Source organism: Gallinula chloropus, assembly GCF_964237585.1.
Source record: "Gallinula chloropus genome assembly, chromosome: 12".
NCBI lineage: Eukaryota > Metazoa > Chordata > Aves > Gruiformes > Rallidae > Gallinula > Gallinula chloropus.
This window is the reverse complement of record NC_140097.1, coordinates 4,937,510-4,951,522: the sequence shown is the minus strand read 5'-3', so window position 1 is coordinate 4,951,522 and position 14,013 is coordinate 4,937,510. Positions and strand designations below refer to the sequence as shown.

Sequence of the window (14,013 nt, the reverse complement as noted above, 5' to 3'; positions counted from 1 at the left end):
CTCGTCTCCTGCGGCCCACTCCTTCTCAAAAGCCCAAGAGGAAGAGGGGAAAAACAGCTTTACAACACACCCTAAAAGTTAATGTTACCTGTATATGATTATTTATTGCTGCTGGGCAGTCGTTATGATGTTGCTGTGCTTAACTCTTAGGACACTTACAGCTTTTACTATGTGCTTTTTATTGTTGTTTAAATCTAAATAAATAGCCCTTGGTTGTATCAGACCAAAGCCAACAGCCAGTTGCAAGGAAGGTGGAGGAATGAGAGAGAGAAAGCTACAACCCAAAAACCTGCCCTGGCCAGCCCAAGCTGTGGACTTGTGAGACAGGAGATAGAGGGGCTGGTATGGCCCTTGGGAGCCCTTCTACAGCTCCATCTGACCTGAGCTTGGGCTCAGGACCACCACCACAACTCCCCTGGATTCGCAAGCTCAGCTGTTGGGCTGAACCAGATGCAAAGTCCATGGGTGCCCTAAGTGCAGCAAAGTCAGTCTCCCATCAGCCCTGGGATTTTTGTCTAGTCCTAACCTTTGCGATCAGAAAGTGCCCACAACCCTGCACATGCTCTCATTTTTTTTAAAGCAAGCTAAAACATCCCCTTCCTGTGGGCTTCCACATACCCACCTGGCAGTGGAACACAGCTACTCCTTCCTCACTGCTCACCTGCCACCCCGAACGCCCTGCCCTCAGACAAACAGCCCTTTGGAAAGGAAGGCAGCGCAACGCATCTCAGCAAGAGGAGCTTCTGTGTCACATGAAATCCAGGCAGGCACCACGGGGCCTGATGTGACTGCAACAAAACCCTTAAGTGCATCAGGAGGCATTCTTCTGCGCGTAGTCTCCTGCTCTACTTATGGATAAAGATGTAATTCAATCACTGCAGCAAATGGATGGCGTAAACCAAGCAGAGGCGAGATACAGCCAAGTCTGTAGCTCTCTTATTTGTATTCCTAAATATTCCTATTTTTGTACTTTGATCTTGTAGAGAACTAGCTAAGATACATTAGAAAAGTATAATTGCAAGCTTTAACAATACAGTGATCAATTTAGTTGCTGAGGATTTAAAGTTTTCTAACCTGTACAGTCTCAAACAGTACCAGGGCATGTTTATGCTTTCCTAATTAATTTATTTGGAATTTTACTAATAAAAGAAATGCATATCATCTTGTTTTTAGATCCCAGTTGGCTCCAGGTTGCAATTACAGGACTCAGACATGTGGATTTCCAGTTGTGCTTGACAGTATACACAGAGAAAATTTCTACTCTAGAGCAGATTCCTGTATTTCCACTGCATTTCAAACTTAACAGCACTGGCACACCGTTTCCTCCATCAGACTGCCATCAGCAGACAGCACATGCCTCAGTTCTGGGACAGAAGATCCATTTCGTTGCCTTGGGTTTTTATTTTATATACCCAGTAAGAAAAACCAGAGATAAAAAATTTACTGGAAAATCATAAACCCATCTTGTTCAGCTCTATATGCCACAAAAAGCAAATATAATTGTTTAATAAACATCAAATTGTTTTCAGTATCCCATGGAAAAACCTCGTCCTTGACACTTAATGTGCATTATAAATGTATACACTAATGTTCCCCCACACATCCTTGCAGTGGGTATAAAATTATGCCTTATACACAGAGCAGTTCTTTCAGCAGTGGTGTGCTCCTTTAAAATCTATCTATTCCCAACAGCACTATTTTCTTAATATTAGAAAGATATAAGAGGTATTTATATAGCTTCCCTATCAATCTACTCTCAGACCACCAGAAATATAAACTCTATGGCTTAAAAATTCCATTATCCTCTTTCTAATGAATGAAAGGAGGACGGAAAGACAAAGCCATCAGTTTCCATAAAATCCAGCTTTCACTAGTGTCTGCTGTAACATTTCTAGATGGGCAAAGGGACTCTCCTGAATGCAAAGAAGCACTGCCCTCCCTGGCGTGCCTACACCGCTCGTGTGCTCCGGAGACCCTTCTTCTCCTCCTCCTCCTCCAGCAGCGATGCTGAGGCTGCAGCAGACACTGACACCCACGGCCTGAGCTCCTGGGCCCGTCTACCTCACCGTAAGCAAAAGTTATGTTGTTAGACACGCCTCAGTGAAATCTGGGGGTGTAAAGAAACAAACCTGCAATAAAGCATCCTTTCGAATAAAGCAGAGCCCGCGCCGAGAAGCGCGTCAACAGACAACCCCTGATTTAAGCCATTTCTTTTAACAATGCAAGCCTAGCAAGTATAAATTAACTCACACTTTTAAAAGCCAACAACACCAGTTAGCTAATTTTATCAGTGCTTTAAGAAAAAAACCAAACCACTTTGTTTTAGAGAAACCTGGAGAACTCAAGCCTATCCTGTCTTGCGAAAGCAGGTAAATACTGAGTGAAAAAAGGCAATGAGGAGAGGAGATGCTGATATTTGGCAGAAAAAAGGGTGGTAAAACAGCCTGTACTGACCGATGCATGAGCTTTTTTTCCTCACCTCCAGCCTGCAAACCCAAAGCACATGGAGAACACCACCAGCCTGGATGCAGAACTCAAAAAAACCCCCCAAACAAACCCCCTCCCAACTTATGCTCTTCACAGTTCTTCCAAAACCCTTATCCAATGCACTTCTAATTAGCTAATTGTGCCCACATTGATCCAATTAACAAGCCATAAAGGTCTGAACAAAAGGAGCCCATTCTGCCCAGTGGAGACTCTATTCAACCACGCCAAAAGCAGACAGAGCAAGACAGGGAGGACAAATCCGAGGCCAAGACTGTTGGCCACTGCTCCCAACAATTTCTCCATCATTTCGGCACGAGGCTCCGAGATGCTCACGGGATGGAAACCTCACCAGCACCTACCTCTCCCGTTTAGGAGTGTGGACCGATAGCTGTCCATTAGTTGAGGCGTGCGGGTTGATGATTAAGGAGGTCTTAGACGGCGCGGAGGAGGAGACGCAGGTGGTGGACAGGTCCAGGCTGCTGTGGTTGTTGCTGGCTGCCTCCTCCGCTGTGTGCGAGCTTGTCACTTCCTTCCAGAGCTGCTGCAGTTCTGTTGGAATCATGCCTGAAACAAACAAATTGGATAATTAAATCAATTAACAGCTAATTCGGCCGTCTTCAAACAGTAATTAAATCAAAGAGTCAGTAAACAAAGCCTAGTGTTAGTTTTGCATGTGTGTGTGTGTGTGTTTTTGCACATGGGTTTGGGGTTTTTTTTTTAATATCTAAAGGCTAATGCTGAGCACCACTGCTGAGGTAGCCAGTGCAGCACCTGCACTACCTACACAACCAAAATCTGGGGTACAACAGCACGCCCACCCCAAACTCCACGCTAATTATTATTATTATTTATAATTAAAATCAGGGAGGGCTCATTTCAGAGCCCCTATTTGGGCTCACACCAAGGCTGGCAGCAAGCTAGCCAAGGGCTACCCTGCAGTCAGCCAGAGACATTGTTTTTTAAAATATACAATTTATTTTGGGTTTTTTTAAGTGAAGTGAATACTTTCTAACCTGTTTAAAAAGAAAGGAAGGTCTTGGGGAAAAAAAACCCAACCACTCAGCTTTATTATTATGACAACAGGAACCACAATATGACTAATTTTGTGCTTAAGTTTTAAATGATGACAAATAGCTTTGTTATTAAATACAGTTTTTATTAATCACTTTTAGACATAAATTATGAATTCATATTGTCTTCCTGAAATGCTTTTCAAATTTTAACAGTCAAATTGATTATACTATGATTATTTCATTAACACACCTATCTTTCTCATTAATTTTGGTTTCTCGAACTGCTCACTTAATTGATGGATGTGTCTACTGAAAAACTGTATAACTTTCTATACAAGTAACACTATTATTACTGTCATTTCTTAGATCAATGCTAATGAGCCATTCAAAAGTGAAACGAAAACATAAAATAAGCTTCAAGAAATAATAATTATAAAAAAAAGTATTATTTTTAAAATTGTGCCCAAGTGGACACCAGGCTCAGGACGTTGCAGCTGATACATAAGGCAAGGGAAAACTTTGCAAACTCCAGTGGGTGAAACAGGAGGCCAGAAGGAGCTGCAGGCGTCAGCGTGACACGGGCTCACGCTGAGCTCATGCTTTTGGATACAGCTGATGTTTGTGACATGATCAAACAAGTCAAGTTTCTCTCACTGAAGGCCGTTGCGGTGCTTCTTTCAGAGAAGGCCATGGGAAAAAAATAAAAATTAGCAGTAGAGCCACATCACTGCAATATTCAGGGGGGAAAAAATTAATAAAAGCCAGGCCCTGTGTATTTTGAAAGAGGTTTCTCATCACTTTGCTTCCAGACCATCATTTGGATGGCTGTTCATTGTTTCAGCGTAGCGTAGCACTGGAGCTACCCTAAGGAAACCTGCCATTTTCTGAGCGTATAGCAGCAGCTCACACAGGCGTGTATCTCACCAAACCTAAGGTACTGAAATAATAATAATAAAAAATAATAAAAAAAAAGAGAAAAGGCAGTGTGCATTATATTCATTTGAAACACATAATAAAAAATGCCAAGGTCTAAATTTAATTTATTTTTGTCATTTAGAATACAATGGATAGATAATCATCTCAACGTGATCAGCCAAACATCTTTACTTTGCTAAACTGTTAAAGATTTTAATTATGCTAGCTTTGGAGAGCACTGGTCTAATGAGGCGATAGACTCCAGAGAATCTAAGTGGTTAAGAACTGTGAAATGAGTCTGATAGGATTTTTTTATATTCACCGTGGATCGTTTGCATATCAAAGAGGAGTAAATTATTGCACGACAGACCAATAACCTTCCCCGCCTTTCTGCGAGTAGCATTAACAAAAACAGTTGGTCTCCAGCAACGGTTCACCACCAAAAAAAATATAAATTGCTAAAAATCCTTAAGTATCTGCAATTAATATATATTATGAGAGAGGCTTCAATTTATACATTAAGCGATCAGATACTCTTAAGACACATCCGTTTCTCTACAGCCACGTCACCTTCCTTTCATCAGACCCAAACGCCAATTATATTTTGATGGATCTTGTCCCAAATGAGCATTTAGTTATTAGACATATTCAATTATTACTTGTCCCCTGAAATTAAACCTCCGAGCGAATTAAACAAAGAAAAAGGTCAGTACACAAGCCTATGTCCTGTTTTCCTGTATGGGGGCTATTATTTTCAAACACCTTGCGAAGTGACAGCGCGGAATGTATTTTTAGCTAACACGCTTGACAGGACTGTCTGCGCACTAACAATTACCTGTGAGCACGGCTGACCCTTACACCACTGTTTACTCAATCGAAACAATAGTGAATAGACTTGTCTGTTGGTGATAACATATTGATATGAGACCGTGTGAGTCGACACCTATTTTTATTTTCCAGAATAAGCAAATAGGGAAAGAATAACTGGCTCTTCCCCCGCTACCTCCCGTTTTGCCACCACCCCCTTTATCTGGTTTTTCTGCAGGGTTTTAATTAGAGACAGGCTTGCACCCACTCTCCTCTCCCTGTCCCCCCTTTCTCCCCTCCCCTTGGTCACTTCTGGATCTACTAATGCTCTATCCCAAGGAAAAGCCTGCGTTACAGCCATTACAATATACATGCACGTAGTATTTATACCTCGCTGTAGATCCTCTCAAAGTCAAGGGGTTTGGTGTAACTTACTAGTACTACTCATACTATAGCATATGCTGAAAAAAAATTATAGAAAACACCCATCTGGGTGCAAGGAAAAAATGCTGGAGACAGTAAGGAGGATTTCAAGCAGGGTGACATTAAAAGAAAAAAACAAGAAAAAGAATTAACTGTGATGTCATACAGGTCTGCACACAACCCGTCACTTAGAAGTGACCACATCACTGACATCACTCGGTTAATAAAACAAAATTTGAAAAAAAGCCTCTCTCCTCCTTCCCCAAATTCAGTTCTATTAGAGTAATTCCAGGGAGAATCCCTACCTAGCCTGTCAAACTGGGCAGCTCAAAGGTACGCTCATTACTCACCCGGCAAAATGGTTAAATAAAATAATAGAACAAAAACGGTAAAAGCAAGTCAAATAGATCCACGAACCCTCGCAATAAATTATGTAACTTGCTATTTAACAGTTTCATTTTAACAGCCAGAGCTAAATTCTAAGTCAGATTCCCAGAACTGCTCTGCCAATTACTTGAGATCGCTGCTGCCGGTGCTGCAACTTCGTAGGTACCGGTAACGGGATTTAGACCTGAAAACTGCCAAATCTATGGGAGAGATCGGGCACCCGGATGTCTCAGTCCTATTATTTTCACTCGCCGGTGATCTGAAGTGCGATTTGCAGTTTCATTTTGCAGATACTAAAGATCTAGCTCTCGGGGCTCGGAACGCTGCTGAAACGTGGTTTATTTTTAAACTGCCACTACGTACAGATGTAAAATCTAGATTATAGATGTGCCTAAATACAGAGCAGCAAAGATTACACACATATAACATTAAAGGATGTGCTATTTTGTGTTAAGACAATAGGCGAGCACTAAAAACTAAAATGAAACTAAAACCCGGCTTTAAACAATGTATTAGTTCTAAAGACATAACAAAAACACCGCTCATGAAGCGGCATTCTCCCCCTTAGAAACATTTGTTACTATTACAGCTACTTAAGAATAAAAGCAGAATGCTTTTAACTGAATTCATAGCTACATTTCCTAGAGGGCTGAGCTTATTTTATTTTATTTTTCTGTAGGCACATCTACAGTGCTCGTCTCAAGTCCTGCAAACTGTTCTGAAAACAAAAGGCCACAAGAGATGGTATTTTTTCCCCCCCTTAAATAAGAAGCGTCCATTACCAATTATTTTAAACTATAGCCCTGGCTCTTCATTGCATTTTTCAGGACAACTAGTCCCCTTCATTATGAAAGAAAATGTAGGCACAGGTTTAAAAAATGTATGTTGTGGGGACAGTTGACAGATTACTGCTCACGGAACTCAATTTCCCAACCCCAGGTATCACCGGCTCAAAGACAAACAGAGTTGCTCAACCTCTTTGTGTCCTTGTACCTCCATACCCAGGTGACCATGTTCAAGCAAGCAGAAAGTTGATTTAAACCTCATAATGACATCAGTTTTAAGGCATCGTCTCTCTGATAAAAAAAAAAATAAAATAAAATATCGCTCTGTATACTGCAACCTGCCTGAATTCTCAAGTTACTCTTTCCCCCCGCCGCCGAGCCCCCGGCTCCAGCCACCCCCAACACTCACAGCTCATTTCCCCACAAGAACCAGCCCTTTCTGCTCATGTTTACGTCGTCTCCTGCATGCAAGTCGGCACCCCTTAGGTTTTAAATACGCTTCTTGGCGAGGACTAATAGTTACACTACCCTGCTAACCATATCAATCAATGCCACGACTGCTGAATTACCTACTGGTGTCTCCGATGTGTTACCGCACAGATTACACTTCATGCATCACCACATTCATTTCTTTCACATTACACGTGAGCGTGTCTTGTCACTGCCCAATTGCCCTCCTCTGGACAGCTTAACTGATGTACTATACGATGAACCTTACCGAGCAAACTTAATAGTATAGGAGCTGTGGGAAAAATTAGAAAGGTTGAAGCTTGAGTCCGGTGGGTGTGTGGGAACGGCCTGGGATGTTTCCAACGATAAATCTGAAGCGTAATTAACGCACGTTACAGCGGTTTGCAAGTCTAAGTGGCATTTCGCCTACGTGCCCTTTTCCCTGGACTCATTTCATGCCTTTTCCCCATCATACCACACACTGACCATGACTGACCAGCTACAAGCCAGCTCCAATCCTGCACCATCTTCCCACCCACCCGCTTCCAGCTCGGGCACGGGACTAGTCTAGACCAGGCACTCAGCTTTGGGATGTTGGAAAGACTAACCGAGCCTGGCAGAGGGAAGCATCAGGTCCCCAAATAACTTAGCTTCTCCAGTCAGGAGTTGGGTGCTTGGATGCCTTTGCGGCTCAGGCAAAAATAAGCCTAAATAAATGCCATCAGCCACACTGCAAGGCAGACTCCACTCCCCAGTTCTGCCTCCCTTTATCCACACCAGCCACCTCGCGCTCCTTCTGCGGCCACACACAAATAGGAGGGTGAAGAACACAAGCGATCTCGTCCCGTCCCTCCATTTAACTGAACAGAGCTGAATTAAACTCATTAGATGGTTTAGCAACTAGCAGCAGCCCTAAGGCTGCTCTGGAGAGCCCCAATCATTCAATCCAAGCTGACTCATGTTGTTGAGGTGGATGTTTGAATTTATTACGGGGCAAGGGAAGGAAAAGGCACGATTATTCAGAAATACCAGCATCGTGGTTGAAAGACCTGGTCTTCCTTGAGCCATGCCAACTTTGTACAATCTGCCTTAATCACAAGAGCCAGAGCTCAGGCAAGTCTGTTAGAAAGTCCCAAGGCTTGCAGACAAACCCAGCTTAAAAAAATAAATTCAAGGAAAAGAGAACAGAAAGCCCAGGTTATAACCCCTGCCAAACGTATTGCGATTTGGGTAGTTATGGCCTCCAATGTATCAATATCCTTAAAGAAAATACAACTGGGGATTTCAGCAGAGCAGTAACTCCTTGCAGAGCACAGGGCTGAATGAAGATGTAGGAGGATCTAATTGTCAATAACAGCATTAAAATTAAACGGAGTTAATGCCAATTTGCCTCAGTGCGGAGTGGGGAATGAAGCTATGCTGCACACAGGCAGAGAAATGAAGGCTGTGTCAATGAGCATGGAGAGGAGATGCTGCCATCTCTGCCTCTCGGCTGCAGCGAAGGGCAATCAAATTGCTACAGTTCGGCAGCACAGGGATCAGATCTCCTCTGCACCCAGCTCCTTGCCAGGCTGGAACCAGAAGGGGCCTGAACACTGCATTTTGAAAAGGGAAAGCTGCTCCCACACTACCCTTAGCCATGAACCCAGCACCAAGAATCGACCAAGAGGCCTCCTGTGAAAGATTTCAAGCCCAGATTACTACAACCAGCATCTCTGAGTCCACTAGACTGGCAATAGCTGTGCAAATTGAAACCAAACTCCAAACCGCCTGCCTCCCGCTAGCCAGAGCATCCACGACTTCAGTGCTGCCCTTCTCAAAAAATACCTTTATAATGCCCACCCTGCCTGTCAGGATTTTTCTGTGCTTATTATTTCATGAGCCTACAAGATCTCCTTCCCTCTCTTACTGAGTGACGATTTTATGTGTGTGTGCACGCATGCTATCGCTTTGCCAGACAGCCGGCAGCTCCCAAACCCCCTCACCTACCTTGTGCAAGGGGTTGCAAAGGCAGAGTAGGCTGGCCAGGCTGGATCGTTAGCAGCCCCTGACGCTGCAAAGACAGGAGGTGCTGCTGTTGCAACTGCTGCATCTGTAAGAGTTGCTGCTGAAAGGCCAACTGCTGCGTAGCCACCTGCTGTTGCTGGGGCTGGAAAAGAAAAGGAAAAACATATTTTAAAAACCCTGTGCATTTGACAAGACAGAGCAAATATTAACAGAGGATGTCTCAACACACTTCTAGTCACAGTCATCTGGCACGAAGGCAAGCTAGCGAGCCCACCACCCCGTAGCAAAGACCCCAAGGCACGGATAGGTGCTGACTACAGGGCACCAGTCGATTCCCACCGCTGGTGGCTGCTTTCATCCTGCCTAAATCCCTCCTGCCATCCCAATTAAAAATGTACGCAGCGTTTCTTGGTCCCCCTGGTCCCCACGGTTGTGCTTTACCCCAGGAGCGGATGCATTTCCATGGTGGGTAAAGCAAACGCTGCTGGCAGCTGTGAGTGTCCTGGGTAATTCTTCGAGGCAAGGAACATGTACAACGTGAGAATCACACCACACGATCGCACCACACTTAGAGATGCAATGAAAAGCCACCCTGCCCCGTGCTCTGTTTGCTCGTGCAAGGGTTGTCTCAACTATTAAGGCAACACAACTGGCTTCACTGATGGCATTTTACACTTCCTCTCTCCCATTCACCCATCAAGCCCCACAGTACTTTCTGTTGTGTTTGGAATTATTCTGTGCTGTATTTAAGGCTGCTACTTCTGCACTTTGAAAATTTTAATTATTCTCGCTAGAAAGAAGATGGAGTTGCTTTACTCCGCAGGGATGTGAACCTTGAACCTTCGAGGTGTAAGAGAACATGTTGCTTTTTTCACTACTGTACCCACAGAAGCTTTTAACTACTCTGTTTATCACTTCTGACATAAATAAATGAGAAAAAATCAGACCTTTGAAGAAGAAAAACTTCATCTAATATTGTTAATTAGCCATGACAAACGATGAAATAACATTGTAAATCTTTCATAGAAACAGCCACTAGATTTTAATTACACACATTCATAATTTAGCAAACAACATCTTACTTGAATGTGAGTGTTTAATATGTACAGTACTCCAGGCTTCAGAGTCCTTAATTTTGTTCAGTTAAGGAAGCCTCTAGGTTTTGCTTCCATGCTCATCTTGTATTTTATTTGCTTTGTTCTTTAAAATCCATGAAAGGCTTTGCATTTTGATAAATATCTTTTTATTTATTGTACAATGACAGGAGGAAAACTTTTGTTGTGTAAAACATCAATACATCATGCCAGTGTTTAGCAGTTCCTTGTGCTAGCCAAAAAAAATTAATGTAGATTTCCTTAGTAATTATCTGAGTGATAGAAAGATAATACAGTGCAGTAGTACAATAAATAGAAGGAAATTATCTAATATCCCTAATCTGCTAGGAATCGTATCAAGGTGGAGGTCTTATACACATTATGGCTAACAATTATGGAAACAAAATTAACTCTTACAAAACTATATACTTTCCCAAACAAACACCAGCCTGATCCCAAACAACTTGTCCCACTTCCCTGACCCAGAGCCCGGGGACCACTGGCCCCGTTCCCTGCTGCTCTAAAGCAGGGGGAAAAACTCAGCTGAGGTGATGGAGTAGGACCAAGGGACATCACCCAGGGGTTTGGATCCACCCTGCCCCATCAACCTTGACACTGCCACCACCCCTATACCCACGCCTGTACTGACTGAAAGCCCATTTAATCTGATTTCCAAAGAAAACCTACGGCTTGGAGGGCACAGTTCTGAAAGTCAGAAGAGCTCCTATTTCTCTGCAACAGCTTGCACAGGCAGATCCAGTGGCTGCAGCTATCTGCCACAGCACCAGGTGAACACAAGCCCCGGCAACAGTCACATTAAGAGTTAAAGTCCTGTTTGCCTCCATAAATGCTCATTTTCTAAATACATATACACGCACTTAATATGCATTTTTATATATAATAAATGGCATTACATAAAAATCCAGTTGCAGTAAGCTGTGTTTTACCTATCTGCCACCCAGGTGTAAAGTTAGCACGGTGTTTTTGCCATTATTTGGGGCATTTTTTTAAAAGAACCCTTTAATTTAAGTTGACTGATGCCCGTTTGGTTGTCTTCTCAGCTATCCTAAGAAAAGCTCTTGAACACTCTCTACTTTGAAAAGCCAGGATATAAAAGTATACAAGGCCCATTGTCCAAGAAAGAATTTAAAAGCAAGACACGTTGCCAAACTGCGCTCCCCACCCAGTTACCAAACACAGGATACAAGGCAGTTTGTTTACTTCTCACAATTGAATGCATACAAAAAAGGTCTCAGTGCAGTCCTGTTGTCAGGTCAGTAGTCAGTGTTAAAATGCTGAAATATCCTGATAAAACTTGCATTTTTGATCCCCTCCCTAAAGCTTCTGTCAAAGGTCTGTTTTCCTTTCTTAGGTTACTCCCTACTGCCTAACATAAACTGTCACAACTGCCGGAGGACAAACGGCCCCGTTCGGAAAACAACCCTCTCCGTCCAGCGCCGCGGCACCGGGTGGGATCCTTCTGCGGTTCAAAGCCCCCTCATGCTTTGGGGAGACCCGATTTTGGGCGGGGGGAGGGGGGGAGAAGAGGCAGGGCTGAGGTCTCGCCCCAGCACTTCTTGCTCTCCGGCACTGTGCAACACTCACCCTCTGCTACGCCACGCAGCCCTGGAGTAAAACCTACCGTAACCCTTACCGGGATCTGCCTGCTATCCAGCTCAGGGGTCAGATCCCTTTTACCAGTGGGGCTTGGGAGATTTGTTGTGTTTTCCTTCTTTCACAAGGGTACAATAGGACAAGGCACTGACAAAATGACTGGGGGGGTGCAGTACATGAATACACTTGTTCCATCTGTCAAGGTACAGACCCGGCCCTCGTTAGTTAGCACGGCAGCCGACGGGTCCCCACCACGGCACTGCTCACCATGTGTCCCGACCCTCGGTTTTTAGTATGAGAGGGAGGGGAGAAAAAGACTGGGGGGATGAGGGAGAATAAAAAAGAGGAAAAAAGAGGATGAGCTTGCATGCTAATTTGGCAAGAATAACCTCCTTAAGGCAGGAAAATCAGGGCTGAGCAAACCTGTGGGATGAAATGCGTCGTTGAAACAGGCCTCTACGAAAACCTTCAGCAAAAATATCCCTCCCCAAACCCTGGAAAAAGCTGAAGAGACTTGGGCCCCTTGTTCTCTTAACAGCTATCGTGTTAAAATGCTCTTCTTGAAACAGGAAGGAGTCCTTTCTTATTGTTGCCTTCGATAGTGTAATATCAGAAGTGCGACCACAGTAAATCAGTGTGTTAGATATTGAAATGCCATCACATTGTCTAACTTCCCTTCTCCTCTTTTTTTTTTTTAACACAAAGTATTTTTTCTTTAAGCTCCAAGCCCTCATCTTTGTGTCTGAGATGCTCTCCTGTCTGACAACAGCAATTTAGAAGAGTTAACTTTTATCGTTCATTCTGCTGTGTAACTTTCCCCTTCAAATTTCTTTATCTGCCCTCTGAGCTCATCTGAACTTTCATGTTCTCCCAGCATGCAGGCTTGCATTCAAAACTATGTCTAATAGACCAAATAAGAGGTTAATAAGAAGTGGCAACAGAAAGAAAAAATACAATCCCTGGTAACTGATAAGAATGACAGTGGCAGCCCTTTATTGTTTGTCTTCAAATATAGAGTTAAAGATCTTTAAAAAACTAAATTTTGACGCCTTTGAAAAGAAAGAAGCACAAAATAACAACAGGGGGTTATTGCCTGCCAGCCACAGGGGAGAAGCTCCATAATTCTTATTCTCCCTTTTGAAGGCTGTTAGAAATCTGATTCAAAAAAGCAACAGCAGAAGGAGAAAGCCTCTTGAGGCTATCGCCATTTCCTGTGATCATGCATAATGCGTTTCAAAAGTGGGTTTTTACCAATTCTGTTGATCAATTGCACCTCCTTCATATTCCCTCTTTTTTCTGCTGTGTTTACATCTGATGTGACTCAATGACAAGCGCTGTCTGAGACTGTGAAACAGACCTGTCATGTTGATTTATGGGCGCATCAAACCACGACTTGTCCAAACTGAAGCTCGCAGTTCATTAATTAGAGAGTTGTGACTTTGAAGTCAGCTTTCAGACTGTGGTTTTTAACATTTGGCTTAATTTATATGCTCTTGAATGTGGATCTCTAAGGAAAAAACTGAAATTCCCTTCTTGTCTTTGAACTTCTTTTGACCGCACAATAATCATTTCTTTGTCCAGAGTGATGCCTGCATCCCAGAGTCATTAACGCGCATTGAACTGCCACTGATGAGTAAGCCCTACTGAATTAGAAAAACAGCCAGCAAAACAAAGCTGAGAGCATTCTGCACAGTGATATCTCACAATTACATGCCTTCCCTCCCTGTGCCATTTCCATTTTAATTACTGTTAGTCCTTTAGATTTACATTTTAGACACTTTTTAATCTGTTCCCTTTTTATTATAGTGGCGCCCGTAAGCGTGCTATGGTTAAGGTTGTGTCAGCGTTTCCATTATAACCCCCCTCCCCTCCCTATTTTCAGGGGTTTATAACTCAGCTGGAAAAATTCACTCTGGGTTAAAACTTGGCACAGGTGGCACGATTCGGTGAAATTTTGCTGGGGGGGAGGGGGGGGCAGGGGGAGAATCGAGTAGTGCTGCTTGTGAAGCAACACACCAGCGCTGCTGCTAT

The 14,013-nt window shown here is 43.4% G+C and overlaps 1 protein-coding gene across 1 annotated transcript in view; it reads right to left on the bottom strand.

Annotated features, from left to right (window-relative positions):
- Positions 1-14,013, bottom strand: part of FOXP1 (forkhead box P1) — a gene marked incomplete at its 3' end in the record, with an annotated part of 338,169 nt that overhangs the window by 56,122 nt on the left and 268,034 nt on the right. Inside the window, exons 7-8 of the mRNA XM_084269605.1 lie at positions 9,257-9,416; positions 2,847-3,051 (exon numbers count right to left, since the gene is read on the bottom strand). Of these exons, the coding sequence (XP_084125731.1) occupies positions 2,847-3,051; positions 9,257-9,416 (365 nt within the window). The remainder of the gene's footprint in view (positions 1-2,846; positions 3,052-9,256; positions 9,417-14,013) is intronic.